Raw genomic sequence first — 21708 nt, 5'->3', positions numbered from 1 at the left:
TATCTCAAGAAATTATATAACATTTGGGGTAATTTTAGGAAACGAAAGAGATGAACTCCATGTCAATGTTATTTGGGGTTTGGCCAAATTCTTCGTACATGAAAACAGAATGCAAAAATGTCCCCCCCAATTTTACCTTCTTCAAAAACGATTTTTTAATTATATATATAAAAAAAATCTTTATAACTTCTGGAAAAGTCCGAAAAACAAAAAATATACCGTTTTATGAACGACATTTCCTTAGATCCACTGAGTTAAACATATTCTCCTTTTTTTTCTGAAATTATACATTGCTTCTCACATTACATTTAATCGACGGTAAACAAAATAAATGTCTTTATGTTTCCCCGTGCCTGTTAAATATCACTGACATACGACTGAATTTAACCACGTTTGTTTGTTTGTTTATGTTTTGTTTGTTGACACATTAAGTTCAATAAAGGTTAAAAAAAGCACTTACTTCCTGGAAACAACCACGTGATCGTATGACGTAGTAGTCACGTGGCCACGTGGATATTTCCGGGATCCCATCGCGGCGGCACTGCCCATCTTAAGAAACTTTAGCCCAGCAAACGCTGCAAGATCGGGATCGCACAGGCAAGACGTTTGACCGATTCTCTCGAGAAGTTGACAATTAAAAATATATATTTGATTTTATTTTTTGTTTTCTTGCTAAGCTCGAATGTCTTTCATTTTATGTATTTTTAATCTGCTTGTATTAGAATAATTCCTGACGTCGCTCGTCAAAGTCCATTTGAAAATCTCAATACTGTCCTTATTTTTAACCGATTTACGTGCAATTATATTTGATAGAAATAGAACGTGAAATCGTCGCTCATCCGAATCGTAACAATGTACAGATTTTTTTTAAATTAATTTTTATTGAACATAAATAGTATAAACAGATATACATATGTACGTATGTAATCACTTAACTGTACAAGTTAACAGTATTAAGGGTTTGTGAGCAATGTTAAATGCTCTAAGAAAAAGAAAATACAGGAAAACAGATAAATAAATGAATAGGTAAATAAAAAAAAAACATAAGTAAATTGCAAGGGGAATATAATATGTATTTAACTTGGTGGTTCACAAGGAATCTCAGACATCAAACTGTATGTTTTTTAGTTTTTGGATTTTTACATAAGTTTTAAGTATTTTTCAGTTTAATTCAATATCGTTTATAAAGAACGTAAAATTGGGAAAACACCTATGCATTCTGTTTTTGTGAATGAAGAACTTGGCCAGGCCTAAAACAAACAGAAATATAACTTTGCTGTTTTGTCTTCCTGAATTTGGGCAGCTGACGTCAAACCGACGTGCACGTGCACGTGCGCGTGCGTGGGTGTTAACCACATCTCCTGTGAGATGTTTTAATCTCCACAACACGGAGGGTGACGTTTGTGAATTTTAAATTTGAGTTTGTTACCTATGCCTGCTCGGCCTGGGACCTTTTCTCTTGCATTTACAGAACACCCAGACCCCGTTTTTGCTGTTGTGTTTTTTTTTTTTTTTGTTTGTTTTAAACCTGCCCGGTCAGTTGCGTTGTTCTGGTTTGTGCTCTCAATCATCTTGCGGTGTTGTGAAAGCCTTCTCTTGCCTCCAACCACTGCCTGATGGGCAGGTATAGGAGGTCATATCTGTCATAAAAGGACTAAAATGAAAAAATGGAAATTTAGAGTTACCAAAACGCAAAGTGACTCCCCCATGTTTCTTAGTGTCTACAACTAAAAATATATCAGACGCTTGCAATGCACCGAATGGAAAGATGCTGCTAAAAATGCCTCCTGTCACATCACTGCCGAGATTGTTGTTATTTTTTTCTCACATCTTTCACCGAGAATAAAAAAAGTCTTCAAAAAACAAAGTATTATTTGTGTCATCACAGATAGCCTCAAACCAGCTCCTGACTAATCGCACTTCCAAGAATCCAGTTCTCACACTTGGAAACAAACAAAAAAAGAATAGAAAGGCAGTATCACACTATTAAAACTTATGGTAAACTTATAGATTTAAAGTGTAGTCAGGATGGTGCACTGGTGGGTGACATCTTGTTTATTTTTGTCCAACTCTAGTTTGGTATCAGAGGACTAAAAAGTAGATTTGAGATACTAAAATCAATTTTTTTGTTATTATTATTTTCCCCCACATGTCGTTACCAATATGTCTCCTTGTGAAGTAAAAACCTATGAATCAAACCTATGAATTACTTTGTCAAAACTGTTCTTTGTCCACTTTATTTGTCTTAGGTGTGTCGTTTCATTTTGCCATTGTTTTCAAACTTTCGACGTCCCTCCCAAGTGGCCTCCTAGAGCGTCAGACCTTTTTGAGTTTTTTTTTTTTTTGTCTTTCTCTTACTTTAACATTCTGCTTTTTTGACCGTTTAATACCTGGTGTGTATCGTTGCATCCCCAAAAAACTCGATCAGCAGGTATTGTGGTGCAATGGTAAGCTATGAGATGAGCAATAAATATGAATATACCCTATATCCATGTATACATATGCACATATATATACTGCTCAAAAAAATAAAGGGAACACTTGAACAACACAATGTAACTCCAAGTCAATCACACTTGTGTGAAATCATAGTGTCCACTCAGGAAGCAACACAGATTCATTTGGACTTGTTTTAAGGACATTACATCAAAGTTGGATCAGCCTGGAGTTTGTTTTTACACTTTAATTTTGAGTGTGATTCCCAATCCAGACCTCCATGGGTTGATACAATTGATTTCCATTGATCATTCTTGTGTGATTTTGTTGTCAGCACATTCAACTGTGTAAAAAACAAAGTATTTCATAAGAATATTTCATTCATTTAGATCTAGGATGTTTTTTTTAAGTGTCCCCTTTATTTTTTTGAGCAGTGTATATATTTGCATGATAAATGGGGGCGGGTATGAAGAGGTTTGGTGTGTCATCTGGGTGGAAGAAAGAAAAAAAGACCAAAGGTCGGAATGAGGAGGTTCTGCAGAGCATTATCAGGGAAAAGGACAGCAAAGTTGTCTGGAGTCCAAAGAGATGCATTGTGAGTCTAAGAGGGAGGTGACAAAGGTGAACTGGATGAGAAAGTGGACTCAAAGGAAGGAGAGAGACCTGAACTGATAGGTAAGGCAGGGAGACCGAGATTTAAAGGACTTACAGCAGGTTTTGGGCAGCTAAGTGTAGGCGGGGCCTGGTGGTACCAGCATACATAGTTAGCACCCGGCTACGGACGGATTTGTTGCTGTGGTCTGGGGTAGAGAGGATAGTATATTTTATCAAACTTACTGTCTCCTGCGAGGGTGGAGTTGATGAGTGAGTGTGAAATGGCAGCAGAGGCAGAGCAGCGAGGTTTGGACGGCTCGGGTGCGGCCTGTAGACGTGGGCTGTCGTGGGTTTGTGGCAAAGTCTGTTATTGCCTTACTGACCGAGTCGGGTGCTCGCGGACTGAGCGAGTCAGCAACATGTATCGGGATGGTTGTGGCTAAAGAGGATGCATGGTAGCTGGGGGGGTTGCTGAAGAAAGATAGTTAGCTTTTGGAACGGTCATGTAGCATGGAGGGGGGTGTTTCCAGGACGCTGGATTTCATGGACAAGCCTTCTTTAGGTGCCCTCTTGAAAACCCCCGAAGATATGCATCAGGCAGTCGTTGGTTAGTGTACTTTAGGTAAACAGTGTCTGGCTGGTGAGGTGGCAACCCGCTGGTATCGGGCTTGTTGACACCTTGTTGTAACACCTTGTCCTGTGTCTTAATGAATGAATATGGATTAAGGGAAAGCAAAGGATGTAGTGCCTTTCGGCCAGAATAAAAGGAAAGGTGTACAAGACAGTGGTGAGACCAGCGATGATGTATGAACTAGAAACCGTTACAGTGACCAAAAGACAGCAGGCAGAACTAGAAGTTGCAGAGATGAAGATGTTGAGGTTCTCTTTGGGAGTGACCAGGATGGAGAGGATCAGGAATGAGTCTATCAGAGGGACGGCACATGTTAGATGTTTTGGAGAGAAGGTCAGAGAAGCCAGACTGAGATGGTTGGGTCATGGACAGAGAAGGGATAGAGAATATATTGGTAGACGGATGCTGGAATTGGAGCTGCCAGGCAAGAAGTTTTAGAACATTTATTCTCGCTCAAGAACATTTATTCTCGCTCAATCTGCATCTAGATAAAAAGACCACAAAGCATCAAGTGTGATTGATTGAGCAAAGGGATTTGAGGGCAGGAGGAACTACTACGGATGCAGTATTTGCGTTGAGAATGCTAATAGAAAAGTACAGAGAAGGCCAGAGGGAACTGCATTGTGTTTTTGTAGACCTAGAAAAAGCATATGACAGGGTGCCAAGAGAGGAGCTCTGGTATTGTATGAGGAAGTCTGGAGTGGCAGAGAAGTATGTTAAACCGGTGCAGGACATGTATGCTCGCTGTGAGACATTTGTATGGTGTGCTGTAGGGGTAACAGAGAAGTTCAAGGTGGAGGTGGGACTCCATCAGGGATCAGCTCTGAGCCCCCTCTTGTTCGTAATGGTGATGGACAGGCTGACAGATGAGGTTAGACAGGAATCCCCATGGACCATGAGGTTTGCGGATGACATTGTGATCTGTAGTGAGAGCAGACAACAGGTAGAGGAACATCTAGAGAGGTGGAGGTATGCTCTGGAAAGGAGAGGAATGTAAGTTAGTCGCAGCAAGACAGAATATATGTGTGTGAATGAGAGGAACTCGGGTGGAGCGGTGAGGCTACAGGGAGTGGAGATCAAGAAGCTGGAGGATTTCAGGTACTTGGGGTCAACAGTCCAGAGCAACGGAGAGTGTGGAAAAGAGGTGAAGAGACGGGTCCAAGCAGGTTGGAATGGGTGGAGAAAAGTGCAGGGGTATGAAGAGATAGAAGACTATCAGCCAGAATAAAAGGAAAGGTGGAGGAGACAGTGGTGAGACCAGCGATGATGTTTGGACTAGAAACTGTTCCAATGACCAAAAGACAGCAGGCAGAACTAGAGGTTGCAGAGATGAAGACGTTGAGGTTCTCTTTGGGAGTGACCAGGATGGAGAGGATCAGGAATGAGTCTATCAGAGGGACGGCACATGTTCGATGTTTTGGAGAGAAGGTCAGAGATGGTTGGGTCATGGACAGGAGCGGGAGAGTGAGTATATTGGTAGAAAGATGCTGGAATTTGAGGTCTCAAGGAAGACCAAAGAGAAGATTTATGGATGTAGTGAGAGAGGATATGAAGGTAGTTGGTGTGAGAGAGGAGGATCCAGAGAATAGGGTTAGATGGAGAAAGTTGACTCGCTGTGGTGACACCTGACAGGAAATGTATATTTGATAATCATTATTTTAGTTAGTGTTGTTTATTTTCATTGACTTAACTGTCTTTCAGGACATGTTTGGCCATTCTTTATTTCAAAAACACCGCATTCACCTGTAAAACAAACCCGAACTGAAAACCATCTGAAAATTTAACACATAAATTCGACTCAGAGTAAGTGGGATAAAGTAGCTGCCATTTGGGTTTCCATTCTTTTTATCACATCTGAGAAATACATGAAAAGTGAAAAATAAGTTTTCCCGTTTCATGACGTCCGTGTCATTTTCGCAGGATTATCCGAGATCATGTCGAAGAAAGTCGTAACTCGCGCCATGGAATCGGAGTGGGCGGTGGAGACGTCCATCATCCGAATCCCTCCCCACCACTACATCCACGTGCTGGACCAAAACACCAACATCGCCCGCGTGGAGATCGGACCGCTCACCTACATCCGCCAGGACAACGAGAGGTCAGGCGGAAACATATATGTTAAGTTTCTTCAATTTCGATTTAAAAAAAAAAAAAAATGAAAAAAAAAAAAACCTGAAATAACAAAAAATTCAAAAAAAAAAATTCAAAGAAATAAGATTCTTTTTGGATTACATTTGGTTTATTAATGCGTTGTCCTAATTTCCTTTTTTAGCAGTTTGGTCCTTGATGCTGTCAGCTGGTAGCTCACTCACATTTTTATGTTTGCTTGTCTTAAGGTTGATAAAATTACCCTTTTTTTTAAATGATAATTTGCTAATGTGGCATTGAAATGAAGAGTCTTCCCCGGTAACACACATTTAGCTGAATCATCGTCATATTTCCTGCCACGCGGCATTCTGGTTGGAAATTATACTCACTGGGACTGGAGATTCAGAATATTGATCTTCTCTTTGAAGACTTAAAAACTTATCACGCGCTCCGTCTTCTTTTCCTGCAACCCAGTCATTAAGTGAAGAAAACTTTGGCCTGAAATAACCCGTTATTTTTCTCTGATTCCCACATTGATTTAATTACATTGAACAGAAAATCTGCATTTTGCTGCTTCATCACCAGAAACATATTATGCGATTGAGTATTGATTTGAATATTGATCGGACAGGAGAGCTTTCCGCGCTGCCTCTCTCTGCACCGCCTTCTCATTTACACACTTCTTCATCCAAAGACTTCAGATAAACCTCTCAGTCCGCAGAGGTTCAGTTTCTAAAAACATGAAATGTGGGAAATTCGGTATAAAGAGGAAGTACGAACATTTATTCTCGCTCAATCTGCATCTAGATAAAAGACCACAAAGCATCAAGTCTGATTGATTGAGCAAAGGGATTTGAGGGCAGGAGGAACTACTACGGATGCAGTATTTGCGTTGAGAATGCTAATAGAAAAGTACAGAGAAGGCCAGAGGGAACTGCATTGTGTTTTTGTAGACCTAGAAAAAGCATATGACAGGGTGCCAAGAGAGGAGCTCTGGTATTGTATGAGGAAGTCTGGAGTGGCAGAGAAGTATGTTAAACCGGTGCAGGACATGTATGCTCGCTGTGAGACATTTGTATGGTGTGCTGTAGGGGTAACAGAGAAGTTCAAGGTGGAGGTGGGACTCCATCAGGGATCAGCTCTGAGCCCCCTCTTGTTCGTAATGGTGATGGACAGGCTGACAGATGAGGTTAGACAGGAATCCCCATGGACCATGAGGTTTGCGGATGACATTGTGATCTGTAGTGAGAGCAGACAACAGGTAGAGGAACATCTAGAGAGGTGGAGGTATGCTCTGGAAAGGAGAGGAATGTAAGTTAGTCGCAGCAAGACAGAATATATGTGTGTGAATGAGAGGAACTCGGGTGGAGCGGTGAGGCTACAGGGAGTGGAGATCAAGAAGCTGGAGGATTTCAGGTACTTGGGGTCAACAGTCCAGAGCAACGGAGAGTGTGGAAAAGAGGTGAAGAGACGGGTCCAAGCAGGTTGGAATGGGTGGAGAAAAGTGCAGGGGTATGAAGAGATAGAAGACTATCAGCCAGAATAAAAGGAAAGGTGGAGGAGACAGTGGTGAGACCAGCGATGATGTTTGGACTAGAAACTGTTCCAATGACCAAAAGACAGCAGGCAGAACTAGAGGTTGCAGAGATGAAGACGTTGAGGTTCTCTTTGGGAGTGACCAGGATGGAGAGGATCAGGAATGAGTCTATCAGAGGGACGGCACATGTTCGATGTTTTGGAGAGAAGGTCAGAGATGGTTGGGTCATGGACAGGAGCGGGAGAGTGAGTATATTGGTAGAAAGATGCTGGAATTTGAGGTCTCAAGGAAGACCAAAGAGAAGATTTATGGACGTAGTGAGAGAGGATATGAAGGTAGTTGGTGTGAGAGAGGAGGATACAAAGAATAGGGTTAGATGGAGAAGGTTGACTCGCTGTGGCGACACCTGAAGGGAAAAGACAAAAGAAAAAGAAGAAGATTTGAGGGCAGGAGGCTGAAGAAAGGACACGGCAGGAAATATTGTCCTGATACAAGTGTTCAAAAGTGCAAGTTCAAAACTGACAAATGGAATGAGGCTCACACACACACATGCTCACACACACACACTTTGGTGTCACGTTAACTGGTCTCATTTTACAGCACCAAGACTTGGTTTAGGGCACTGGAAAAATACAAAACCCGCAGAACTTACCCAGCAAGTCAAACTTCGGTTAGAAAAAGCCTGCTTTTGAAACTTAACATCTGAAATCAAGAATTAAAATGACACACGGTGAAGCCTGGAAGTGTTTTATGGGCGCCGAGACAGAGATCTTTTCTTATCTGTTTTGTAGCTGTTCTGTTTCTTGTTTTGGTTTTATTTGGTAAAAATCCCCCCCGATAAAGCAAAATAAACAACCGCAGAATGAAGAACCCAATGATGGAATAATGAGTTAAAAAGCTCAGATATCAATCAGTTCTCAGGTTTATTTAAATTAATGGATAAGAGATGGATTCGAACAAAAAAAGAAACAACTTGATGTCTTTAATTTGAATGACTCTATTATTCATATCTTACCTCATAATTATGTGGCAACAACAACGAAACAAAATAATGCTGAAATATTCAAACTTGAAATATCTGTCGTTCAGTTTATTTCCTAAAATCAGGTCCCGACTGGCTGGCACGGCGGTGCAATGGTTAGCGTTTCCTCCCACAGTCAGAAAACATGACAAAATAAGACACGGATGTGAACGAGACAACGGACGGATCAATGAGTCCATACCTGATTGGTCGGCGATCGATCGACTCCAGTATATAAGCGGCTGAGATAGCGATTGAAGGAAAGTTCCGGAGGAATTTGAACACCCGGATGACCTCTTGCCGGCCGGTATCTGTCGTTCCCAGAGTTCTCTTCTCCCCGATTCGGATGATTACGGTGCCGCCTCGTCACTACTGCGTCGTCTCCAACCCCGTCACCCGCGATCACCAAGGCGAGGTCCTGTTCGACGAGTCGGGCCAGGCCAAGCTCCGTCACGCCGACCTGGAGATCCGTCTGACCCAGGAGCCCTTCCCGCTTTATCCAGGAGAGGAGATCCAGGAGGTGCAGATAAACCCCCATCACGTAGCATTCGGCTGAAACTGAGGAGCTCAAACTCGGCAAAAACTCCATCGGACGATGCCGGACTCATTCTGTTTATCGGTGTTTCTCTCCTTTTTGTTTTTTTAAAACTACAGTCTCCTGAATAAAAGTCTCTGAAATTATGACGTACATGTTGCTTTTGCTTCTCTTGTCTTTTCGGCGTCAGGAGGTGACGCCTCTGCAGATCGTGTACCCCGACACTGCCCTGCGCCTGCAGGCGCTGCTGGACTTCCAAGAAGCCGGAGAGGAGAAGAGAGTGGCGGGAGATGAGTGGTTGTTCGAAGGTCCCGGTATGTTTTCCGAAAAATCTCAGATATCTCCTCACAGTTGAGCTTTGCAAGACTCGACAGCGAGACGCGTTCGAAAAGGGTCACCCCGTGATGTTGGGGTGCAGGGACCTACATCCCGAGGAAGGAGGTCGCAGTTGTGGAGAGCATCAAGGCGACGGTGATTCGAGAGAACCAAGCCATCAGGCTGAGAGCTCGCAAGGAAGGAATGGACCGCAGTGGAACTCACAGGGTCACAGGTCTGACTTTCCGATTGGTACATCCGGAGTGTATTTTTAAATCAGCGCATTCTGACTCACTAATTAAATGTTTTTGCTTTTTTTTTTGGGCTATATCTGCTGCAGGTGAGGAGTGGCTGGTGAGTAAAGTTGGCGCGTACCTTCCAGGAGCTCACGAAGAGGTCATCGACATCGTCAACGCCTTCATCCTGACCGACAAGGTGACCCGAAAGATCGCCGTTGTAATCCAGTATCCATTCAGGTTGCGGTTCACTTGTAAATACGCTAAATGGCCAAAAGTATTCGCTCATCCATCCAAATAACCGGAATCAGGTGTTCCAAGAACTTCCCTGTTTATGAAATCAAGCATGGGAGTGAGCCCAGCAATTCAACATGCTAGGCCATGTATCCGCGAAGAGGTCGCCAACTTTCTGCTGAGTCAATGGCCACAGACCACCAAACTTCATGTGGCCTTCAGATGAGCTGAAGAACAGCGCGCAGAGAGCTTCATAGAAGGGCCTCTATGGGCGAGCAGCTGCATCCAAGCCAGGCGTCACCAAGCAATGCAGTGCAGTGGCGTAAAGCACGCCGACACTGGACTCTAGAGCCGTGGAGACGCCTTTGCTGGAGTGAAGAATCACGCCTCGCCATCTGCCGATCTGATGGACGAGTCTGGGTTTGGCGGTCGCCAGAGGAACGTGACTTGTATGACCGCACTGTGCCACGTGTGAAGTTCGGTGGGAGGGGGATTATGGTGTGGGGTTCAGGAGCTGGGCTTCAGCATACCAAGACATGTTGGACAATTCCATACTCCCAACTTTGGATCCTTGCTGGACCCTTCCTTTTCGGACACCAAGCAAGATCCAGAAACACATGGATGACAGAGTCCGACTGGCCTGCACAGAGTCCCGACCTCAACCCGGGACCGAAAGCCAGGCCTTCTGGTTCAACATCACTTATGTGCTTCTGGAAGAACGGTCAGAAATCCCCATCAACACCCTCCTGAAGCTTGTGGACGGCCTTCCAGAAGACCGGAAGCTGTTCTAGCTGCAAAGGGTGGACCCACGTCATCCTGAACCCTATGGATTAGGAACAGGATGTCACTTAAGTTCATATGCAAGTCAAGGCAGGTGAACGTATACTTTTGGCCCTATAGTGTATATCTCTTTGTTTAAGAAAAGGCTTGAATCTTTACTTTTTGAGAAAACGTATAGTTCGGGCTGTACTCTTCTGAGGGATATCCCATCATGCACTTCTATCTTTTTACACAAACTGATCACGACAGAAGGCCTTCCGCATTGAGCTTGGCGGGTTTCTGTCAATCATTTTCAAGAGTTTGGGGAAAAAGTGTTGAGACACAACTATGTTGGGATTTGGCACCATATTTATCTGATTTTTATCTAAAGTCTGAGAACAAGGTGGACACGGAAGTTATCCAGAAGAATAGATAAATGGGAGAATCACCGCAAACGGGAAAATAAGTATCCCTGTCGTATTTGATCAACCTCTATGTCCGTCTTTTATCGTCATTTTTAACATTTGTTTGTTTGTTTAGAAGTTTATTAAGACAGTGTACAATCACATTAAGCACAGAGGCAGAGATGTTTGTACCAGATTATAGCTCATCGCTAATTTCCATCCGTAGTCGTGATGGAATCCAGCGCAAATTCACCGAAACTTTTCAGATCAAACAAGGAGAATTCAGGCCTTTTTTGACGATACGATGACGCATAAATCGGCTCGACTTTCTTCCCGTTCTAGAAAGCGCTACACGTCCGCGCCCTGCGTCCCTTCAAGGACGCCGGCGGGCGGGATCGGCGTACGGGGGAGGAGTGGCTGGTCACCATGGCGGACCGGGAGGCTCACATCCCATCCGTGGCCGAGGAAGTGGTCGGCGTGGTGAACGTGACCACCCTGAGCAGCAGGCAGTACTGCGTGGTCCTGGACCCGGTCGGACTCGACGGGAAGCCTCAACTCGGCCAGAAGAGGGTGGTGAAGGTAGGGTGGGTTCGGGTTCGGGTTCGGGGTTCGAGGTTCGGCCCGATGCGGTCCGAGCCTTCCGGGGGTCTGACGGCTTCGTCTCCTTCAGGGAGAGCGTTCGTTCTTCCTGCAGCCCGGCGAGCACCTGGAACAAGGCATCCAGGACGTGTACGTGCTGTCGGAGGAGGAAGGGCTTGTCCTCCGAGCCGTCCAGGCCTTCCATGACACCGAAGAGGTACAAACACTCTAAGACAGGGAGTTAAGACCGGTGCTTGGAAAAATGCATTTAAATTCACCAAGTACCGCTGTCGTCACTTCATCGCTTTTACTGATTTTGCAATCGTAATATTACCTAATATCCTTGAGTTTTTTTTTTTTTTTGTTTTTTGTTTTTTTTGATAATTTTTTGCTCATTTCTGTGTTTTTTCCCCTTTTTTAAATTTTTTTTATTTCACGCCGAATCGTCATTACAATTTTAGGTAATTAATCTTTTATATATTCATGAATTTTGTTATGAATTTGCTGAGTAAAATACAGATGTGAGCAGGATACACAATATGTCAAATCAATTCGTTTAAGACGACATGCACTTACCGGTAATTCGATAAAATGCTTCTGCTCGGTTTTGCTCCCGTTTTTATTTTAAAATAAGATATGGTGGAATTAATCAAGATGAATGGGAATCCATGGGTTGGGGGGAGAAAAAAAAAAAAGAAAAAAGATTTTTTGTTTTTTGTTTTTTTCCAATTGTCTTGAGCAGAAAAGTGCATTGGTTTTGTGCCTGCCTTTGCACTGAAGTTTCTTTAGTTTTCAATAAAGTTTCTTTAGAGGAGCAATAAAGTTTACAATAAACTACAATACAATACAATACGATACAATACAATACAAAACTACAATACAAAACTACAATAAACTTTCTTTCGAGGAGCAATAAAGTTTACAATAAACTACAATAACTGCAATACTACACTACAATACAATACAAAACTACAATAAACTACAATAAAGTTTCTTTAGAGGAGCAGCTCCATCAACTGAGAATTCCCTGCGGTTCTTGTGTGACTCACAATGACTTGCTGGAAAAAAAAGAAAGAAAGTCAGACTTTGTCTTCACATTGAGGTGTGTCGGGCCGCCCGCCAACCTGTCCTGGAAAACAAAAGGTGTATGTATGTATGAAGTAAAGGTGTGTCACAGGGTTAGAGTTTAGACGCCGTGTGTGTGTTCAAGGGTTCTGGCCGGATGAGATCGCAGATTTTCATGCTCCCGCGGTCGAAGGCAGCGAAACGTATCCGGTTATTAGTCTGTTACGTCTGTTTCCAGGTGTTTTATACAGAAAAATGGCGAATCCGTCATCTCGAGCCATCGCTAATTGCCTTAAATCGAAGTTTGACCAACAACTGTTTGAAATTCACGATTACATTTGGTCATTCTCTTCACGGAAGATCGGTATTTGATTCAAATGTGTGTCATTGACATGCAAAGTAATGCAGTGAGGTCACTGTATTTCCTCTGCACAGTTATTGCCGCTGTCGAATGAGCTCACTGAGTCGAGTGACAGATAAAACACACATTTCCTGCATGTATCCAGAGAATAAACCGCTTAAATGGATAATCGGTGGCACTAAATCCGAGTGCGAAGCAGTTGAAGTGTGTTGGATCTATTTGCTAAAGTAAGACGATACAACTGTCTTATTGGAAATAAAACAGATAAAGCTAATGTGAAGTCTTTTCAGCGGTTCGTTCAAATGGTTTTGTCGACCAAAGGGAGAATTTCATTCATGAATTTTACCGACTCAAAAAAGATCTGTGAGCTTGTCTAGCCAGATAATATACTGCTCCAAAAAATAAAGGGAATACTTGAATGTAACTCCAAGTCAGTCACACTTGTGTGAAATCATAGTGTCCACTCAGGAAGCAACGCAGATTCATTTGGACTTGTTTTAAGGACATTACATCAAAGTTGGATCAGCCTGGAGTTTGTTTTTACACTTTAATTTTGAGTGTGATTCCTAATCCAGACCTCCATGGGTTGATACAATTGATTTCCATTGATAATTTTGGTGTGATTTTGTTGTCAGCACATTCAACTGTGTAAAGAGCAAAGTATTTCATTAGAATATTTCATTCATTTAGATCTAGGATGTGTTTTTTAAGTTTTTCCTTTATTTTTTGAGCAGTGTACATTTCAAATGGTATCCATTGTTATGCTGCTTTTTGTTGTTTTATTTGTTTTATTTTATTTTATTTGTTTATTTTTTAATGTTTTGCTTAGTATTTACCATATTTACCCTACATTTCACAACCAATTGATTTAAATATTGATTCATCATATTTGCTGCTTATTGCACGGTCAGGCTTGCTGTTGGGTGGAGGTGCTAACCACCTTCATTTGGTATGAAAAAATGAATTAAAAAAAGTGAATTATTGTGAATATTAATATACTGCTCCAAAAAATAAAGGGAACACTTGAACAACACAATGTAACTCCAAGTCAATCCCACTTGTGTGAAATCATAGTTTCCACTCAGGAAGCAACACAGATTCATTTGGACTTGTTTTAAGGACATTAGATCAAAGTTGGATCAGCCTGGAGTTTGTTTTTACACTTTAATTTTGAGTGTGATTCCTAATCCAGACCTCCATGGGTTGATACAATTGATTTCCATCGATCATTTTTGTGTGATTTTGTCGTCAGCACATTCAACTGTGTAAAGAGCAAAGTATTTCATAAGAATATTTCATTCATTTAGATCTAGGATGTGTTTTTTAAGTGTTCCCTTTATTTTTTCGAGCAGTGTATATAGATGTATGACTGCTTTTCAATACATGCTTTTAATGTAAATTGTCATGAGACGACTGTTATAACTATATTTAATATAAGATCAGATAAGGTAAAAATGTATTGCTCCACATAGGGGAAATTCCTTTGTCACAGCAGCGTAATAGTTACATCAAAAAAAATAAAATAAAATAAATGAATAAATGAATAGATATGAAAATAGATATAAATAGACCGATAGCGAGACATCCACGAATAAATAAAAAGCGGCAACATCAGGGATAATAATGGACAACGTGAAGGAACAGTAAGGGTGAATCAGAACTAAATGACAATATAAATAGTGACAATAGCAATGACAAGAATAAAATAAATCAAGAAAAACAGGCAGGCTGAGACCAGCGAGTATAAAGAAAGACAGCAGAGTTAGTTAGTGATGTATTGAGGTCGTGGAAGCAGCACAGATGCACGTCAGGTCGCTCCGAGTCGTGTGTTGTTATACAATCCGACGCCGTCCGAAGGCGCTTCCTTTCAGAGACGCGTCCGTCTTCCCCGCTCTCCACCAGGGCGAGGCGGAGGAAGAGGCCGATGAGGCGGAGCGAGCAAAGCGCTCGCGGCGCAGCGGCGTCTTACGTCGCCCCGGCGACCGCTGGATGCTGCGCGGCCCCATCGAGTACGTCCCCCCCGCCACCGTGGAGGTGATGCTGAGACGTCAGGCCATCCCGCTGGACGAGAACGAGGGCATCTACGTCCGGGACATCAAGACCGGAAAGGTAACGGGAAAAACCCCCTGGTCTCGGATCGCTTCGTTGACGTGAACGCCGTCATTTCCCCGGCCCTCAGGTGCGCGCCGTCATCGGTCACACCTACATGCTGACTCAGGACGAGGAGCTGTGGCAGAAGGAGCTTCCCGCCAACGTAGAAGCCCTGCTGGCGTCGCCGCACGACCCGCTGGCGGATCGTTCCAGGCGGGGGGCGCCGGGCGAGGTCTCGCCGAGAGACAAGACCCGGGTCGTGTCTTACAGGGTCCCCCACAACGCCGCCGTCCAGGTGTACGACTACCGAGAGAAGAAGGCCAGGTGAGCTCCGGCTTCTCTCGTCCGCCGTCGTTTTTTTTTTTTTTTTTTTGAGCGAGCCGCCGTTTGACCCGGTCGCCCCTCAGAGTGGTGTTCGGGCCCGAAATGGTGATGCTCGGTCCCGACGAGCACTTCACCGTGCTTTCGCTGTCCGGGGACAAACCCAAGAGGGCCAACGTCATCAAGGCCGTCTGCCTCCTCCTGGGACCCGACTTCTGCACCGACATCATCACCATAGAGACGGCCGACCACGCCCGGCTGCAGCTGCAGCTGTCTTACAACTGGTAACCTACTTTCAGGCTAATCAAACAAGAATTAAAATGTTCATAAATTGGATTTTGTGACTCTGACAGTGAAGAAAGTGAACCCGGCATGTTGGATGGAGATTTAGCGCAGATGTTCAAATCAGAAACAGAGGATGAGGACTTGGATGGGTTTGATTGATGACGATTACCAGTAAAAAAAATGTAAATACCGAACTCAGTTTAGCTCCAGCTCTGTTTTTAAATACGCACACTTGTATGCTTGTGTGTGTTGTTGTAAGGTGGACGTAGTAGAGGACACCATGAGAACATTAAAGGGGGAAGTGTGGGCGTGGATTGAATATAAAGCCCGCGCCTTATAATCAGGTGCGCCTTATAATCAGGTGCACCTTATGTGTGTGTTAATGCAATAATGGCACACATAACTGACACTGCGCCTTTTAGTACGGTGCGCCTTATGGTCGTGAAAATACGGTAAAATGAAAATCAAACTCAAGACCAATCAGAATGTTGTTTTAATCACAATGCAGTGCTCCCATGCGTTTCCAGCTGTGGAAAACATGGAAATAGAGGGGAAAAAAATGTCCAGGAAATGCTCAAGTTGTTACGGAAACTTGTTTCTCCTCTCTCTGGCTTGTGTGTAAATGCAAAAGGACTAAAAGTTTAGTTTATCCGTGTCTGTTTTCCTGCTGTCTTCAATGGGCAACGTTGAGACGGCGCTTCTTTGCTTCTCGGCCCATGTGACGCTGCCAGCCAATCAAAATGTGTGCTTCCATGTCACTTAATTGATAAATCTTAAAAAATAAAAACACTTAATTGATAAGTTTAGCAACATTTCAGACCCCCCCCCCGCTTTTTTTTTTAATTGCTTTTTTTTTTTTTTTTTTTTTTTTTTTGCAATAATAATAACAACAATGTTGGTGCAGGCACTTTGACATCAAGCAGCCGGTGGAGCACGCAGTCGCGGCCGCCTTGTTCTCCGTGCCGGACTTCGTGGGAGACGCCTGCAAAGCTATCGCCTCCCGGATCAGAGGGGCGGTCGCCGCGGTGCAGTTTGATGATTTCCACAAGGTTCGTCCAAGAAAACCCATCTCTAAATTCAGGATTGTCTCAGAAAATTAGGATATTGTGATAAAGTTCTTTATCTTCTGTCATGCAATTACAAAAACTAAAAATTTCATACATTCTGGATTCATTACAACTGAAATATTGCAAGGCTTTTATTATTTCAATATTGCCGATTATGACTTACGTCTTAAGAAAACTGAAAAATCCCATCTCTAAATATTAGGATATCATGAAAAAGTATTTTTGTTACATTACATTACATTTGGCAGACGCTTTTATCCAAAGCAACTTACAATAGAGGACATAAACACTGCAAATAACACTTGCAAATACAAGATGCACAGGAAATATACAGAACAGTAAGATGGGGTTAGTTTTTCTTTTTTTTTTTAGGACAAAGATGTACACATATGTACACACACACACACACACACACACACTGCATAGCCTAACTTGGTGCCTAACCTGATCTGGGGCAGCTCAAGCATCAGCGTGTGTGTGTGCTCCGGTGTAACACACACCTTTTTTTTTAATTGCATTACAGAAGATAAAGAACTTTAAGCACAATATTCAAAACTTCGGAGACAGTCCTGTGTATCCCAATCAGACGTCGTGCTTTACAATTTTTTTTTTTGCAACCGTCCTGCAAACGTACATCCGTCAGAACTCCAACCGGATCATCTGCTCGGCCGTGTTCGGCTTCGACGAGAAGCTGGCGGTCCGTCCCAGCCTGAGCTTTCCGCAGAATCACCTGGTGATCAGCAGCGTGGACATCCAGTCGGTGGAGCCCGTCGACCAGAGGACCCGGGACGCCCTGCAGAAGAGCGTCCAGCTCGCCATCGAGATCACAACCAACTCTCAGGAGGCCGCCGCTCGGTTCGACGCGCACAAACACACGCATTCACACCCTGTGGTTTCTTAGCAAAACGTGCATTTGAGTCGGAAGACACAATTATAACGAACAAATGAGGTTTGACTGTTTGTAGAAATGAGGTATGATAACAAAAATTGCTGGTTTGATTTTGAATTTTTATCGAATGATTTCATGTCTTCTTTTTTTTCCTGTTATTTTCCTCGACTTAGAAATGAGGTGATTGATCTTTTTTTCGTATCGTTTTTTTTTTTTATTTATAGATCAATTTCAAGTTCAATTTCTTCCTTCATGTTCAATACATGTTTTGCTTTTTTACTGTACTATCTGAAACATAGTTTAATGACCTTAAAAAAACAGATTATTTCAGTTGGCTTTAAATATCCTGTTAGTTGCAAAACAAAACTTATATAAGAATTGTAAAGAGGTACTTTTTTAATATGATATTACCTCACCAAGACAACTGCGCTTTTTGGAGATGCAGTCCTGATGCAAAATAGTTAATTATACTAACTAACGAGATAAGTGCTAGTTATCCGGAAGGCTAACTTCCACTTATTACTAGCATACAAACATGATTTAACACTCATGTTGAAAATTTTTACATAAAAAAAAAAAGCCGCACTGTCCCTGATTGTCAGCTCTTTTGTTTACTGTGAAATTTAAATCCGTAAATGATATTGTTAAGACCAGTTTTAATATGATTACTAGAATGTCACACAGCCAAGCGGTTTTAGATAAATTAATCCCGACATTTTTCCAGTCGGTGTTAAAAAAAAAAAAAAAAAAAGAGTCTCCGTCTGCTGGTTTGCAGCCACGAGGCGGAGCGTCTGGAGCAGGAGGCTCGAGGGAAGCTGGAGCGGCAGAAGATCACCGACCAGGCGGAGGCCGAGCGAGCCAGGAAGGAGCTGCTGGAGCTGGAGGCGCTCAGGTAGAGGGAGTCACCCGTCACGATTCGAAAGACGTTTTTCCGGACAAAGAAAAAAAAAAAAAAAGCACGGGGTCACTGGGAGGATTTGGGAATTGATGATCGGGAGTGAGTGATCGGCTCTGGTGTGTTGAAGCGCGGCGGTGGAAAGCACCGGCGCCGCGAAGGCCGAAGCTCAGTCGCGGGCGGAGGCGGCTCGGATCCAGGGGGAGGCGGCGGTGAACGAGGCCAAACTCAAATCTGAGGCGCAGAGGATCGAAGCGGTGCGTCGCATCAACGCCGACCTTGAAAAGTCACATTAGCTAATAAATCAGGGAAAAATATGAATCATGAATCGGTGCAACAATACCGGTTTATTTTTCTCTTCTTCGTCTGTTTAATACTCCTTTACTGGCAGCAAATTCCAATTTCTTAATAAATTTTTTTTTTAAATTCCTGTTTTTCAAATTACAAAGAAAGTTGTTCGACAATCGTTGAAATAAAAAAAAAAAAAAAAGCTACAACAATGTGGATTTTACAAGATAAAATACATCAAACTGAAGTTTGCAAACAAAAAGTTGTTGGTTGTTTTTAACTAGAATAACTGAGTGAGTTCCAAATGTATGAAATCACCTCAAAAAAAATCAGACAAGTCAAATGATAACCAAAAAAAAAAAAAAAAAAACGTCAGGAAAATGATGGGAAATATTACATATTTTTTCGTGCAACGCTGTGGCGTGCAGGAGGCGGAGCTGGAGCGTCTGGCCAAAGCCCGCCAGCAGGAGCTGAACTACAAGAAGCAAATGGACGAGCTGGAGGTGGAGAAACAGCAGCGTCTGGCGCAGATCGAGAGCGGCCGCTTCAGCCAGCTGGTGGAGAGCCTGGGAGGCGACACGCTGGTCGCCATGGCGCGAGCCGGACCCGAGATGCAGGTGCCGAGAAACGTTTTCATAAATGCATCGCGTAAAAACACCGAAATAGGAAACCGTCGGGGTCGGATACGATTTTTGTAACGCCCGGCTCTCTGGACCCCAGGTGAAGATGCTTCAGGCTCTGGGACTGAAGTCAACGCTCATCACCGACGGGTCGGCGCCCGTCAACCTGTTCGCCACGGCCAGCGGGCTCCTGGGGGCCCTCCAGGACCAGGGCCAGGTTTAACCCTAGAAAGGTTTTCTTTGTTTCGTAACGCGATTTAACGAGAAAACACACGTGCCGTTTCTGGAGGTGGCGAATCCGACTGGGAATGTTTTCATGTTTTCAAACTGCTGCTGGTCTGTATATTAGCGTTCAAACAGGTTACCGCTTCTTTTAACGTCTCTCTCGGGTCGCATGTCGTTTGACCCGAAATGGAACCGCAAAGGAACCCAGTGAAAACTGACGGGAAATAAGGAAATAACAGAATTCAATGAATGGAATTAATTATTACTCAATTATGGCTGCAAACATATATATATATATATATATATATATATATATACACACATTATAAATGTCAGTGTGTGTATATATATATATATATATATAGATAGATAGATAGATAGATTCGAAAGAAGATGAAGAAAGCCGAAAGAAGAAGAATGTGCATATATAATATATATATATGTGTGTGTGTGTGTATATATATATATATATGTATATGTATATTTATATAATATGCATATATACTCATATGTGCATATTATACTAATGCATATATGCACATTCTTCTTTCGGCTTTTCCCTTCAGGGGTCGCCACAGCGAATCACATATATATATATATATATATATACACACACACACAGACATATATATGTATATATGCATAGATATGCATATACATACCTATGCATATATATGTACATATATGTATATATATATATATAGCCATATATAAAGCCATGCATACACACACACACACACACACACACATATATATATATAATGTGTATATCTGCTTTAGAATATATGGATATAGATATAGAGAAATAAGAAGTGCCTATAAACACTTTGTCTGAAACTATCGATGAACATTCAGTTTATGGATAAAACCGAGGGAAAAACGTTTGCATATGAAGGATTTTGTTTCTGTGTCAGAGAAATAAAAATAAAGAATTCTTCAGCCTTCTGCGTGCGTGAAGAGTCAGAGAATTCATCGTTCAGGTTACCGTCGAGGAGCTTGACAATCGTGACATGTTTTTTTTTTGACATATTTCCAGTGTTTCAAACAAGACACAAATTTCCTATAAAACAAAGTTTAAGTTTTTTGAAAAGAGAAATTAGATCCAGTGAACGGCGGCAGATTTCGCTCAGGATAAAACGTTCCCTCATGATAACCCTGATAACCAGAAGTGACATCTGTGTTGTTTTGACATAACTGACCTTAAAAATTGATATTTCCATCATAATATAAAAACAGGATAAATGTGTTTATCCCTAATCCAATAAATCGTGCTCTCTTTAAATTGACATTCATTCATCCATGTTGTGGTTGCAGTACATTTTCCAAGAATAATTTGATTAACCTCCTGGCTGCAGTTTGAAACTGAATCTGAACAAACCCTGCATTTTTCTCCTTGTCCACTAGATGAAGCTCTTTTTCTTTAAAAAAAAAATGAAAGAAATGCATACTAATAACCCAATTTCTGTACTTTTTTTTTTTTTAAATATTTTTCATTTATTTTACATTGTTTATTTCCAGTAATTATTTTCTCCTTAATTTTCAGATCACAACTACTCATTGACAACTAAAATCCAAAATTGAATAAGCTAGTAGTGATTATCAATATTTAGGTCATGAGCTAAAAGTAATTATATAACAACATAGTTGCTTAAAAGTCACAAATGAAATTTATATTTAAATGAATGGAATTATTACATGTGAAAATATGAGCAGATATTATTATGTAAAGGAAATATTTTAACTAAAAGCAGCGTATTCACACATAACTTATCGTAATAGTTGAATATTTCTGCAGCAAACACTATGCAAATAGAATCTCTTGCAATAACATGTTGCCTAAATGATTAGCTTACCATCTTGATCCCGTACCGAAGTTTATAATGTAGATTTTAATCATTAAAAAAGAGTGTTTCTCCATCTGCACGAGGGGTCGGTCGAAGTGAAACCGTCCCCTGCTCAGGCGTCAGGACGGCAGGAGGGCGAGCAGATGCAGATGCAGATCCAGATGCAGATCCAGATCGGGCAAAAGGAGGCGACTCCCGTTTAATTCAATCCATTGATCGGATAATTCAGTCAGCGCAACTAATGAAATCCCTCCAGGTTGGCCGCCCTCCCCTCGGCCGTCCCCTCTCATCCAGTTTCCTCCTTATCGCCCCTGATCTGCGGCCTCCGCTTTGACCTCTCCGCCTTGGTTTTCTCTGAAATATACCGTTTTTTTCCTGGAAAGGGAAA

General features: G+C 42.3%; 1 protein-coding gene across 3 annotated transcripts; it reads left to right on the top strand.

The window, feature by feature from the left end:
• Positions 1–511: 511 nt before the first annotated feature.
• mvp (major vault protein) lies at positions 512–20421 on the top strand. 3 transcript variants are annotated; one of them, XM_086154171.1, is made up of 17 exons: positions 512–597; positions 5582–5759; positions 8632–8827; positions 9033–9156; positions 9261–9392; positions 9498–9592; positions 11133–11369; positions 11461–11586; positions 14698–14904; positions 14975–15210; positions 15294–15491; positions 16397–16541; positions 17203–17414; positions 18224–18340; positions 18474–18600; positions 19060–19248; positions 19352–20421. In XM_086154171.1, exons 2-17 carry the CDS (start codon positions 5596–5598, stop codon positions 19472–19474), a joined length of 2628 nt encoding a protein of 875 aa, XP_086010297.1. In that variant the 5' UTR covers positions 512–597; positions 5582–5595; the 3' UTR covers positions 19475–20421. The 3 variants fall into 3 exon arrangements, with proteins under 3 accessions (XP_086010297.1, XP_086010298.1, XP_086010299.1); XM_086154172.1 differs by lacking the exon at positions 512–597 and adding an exon at positions 3003–3111; XM_086154173.1 differs by lacking the exons at positions 512–597; positions 5582–5759 and having other exon boundaries at positions 8793–8926.
• Positions 20422–21708: the final 1287 nt, after the last annotated feature.

The sequence above is a fragment of the Fistularia commersonii genome, chromosome 10 (assembly GCF_037954325.1).
Source record: "Fistularia commersonii isolate RoL2024-O1a breed Wild chromosome 10, RoL_Fcom_v1.0, whole genome shotgun sequence".
In the NCBI taxonomy this organism is placed as follows: Eukaryota; Metazoa; Chordata; class Actinopteri; order Syngnathiformes; family Fistulariidae; genus Fistularia; species Fistularia commersonii.
Note: the sequence above shows the minus strand (reverse complement) of the source record. Positions and strands in the feature narration are given on the sequence as shown.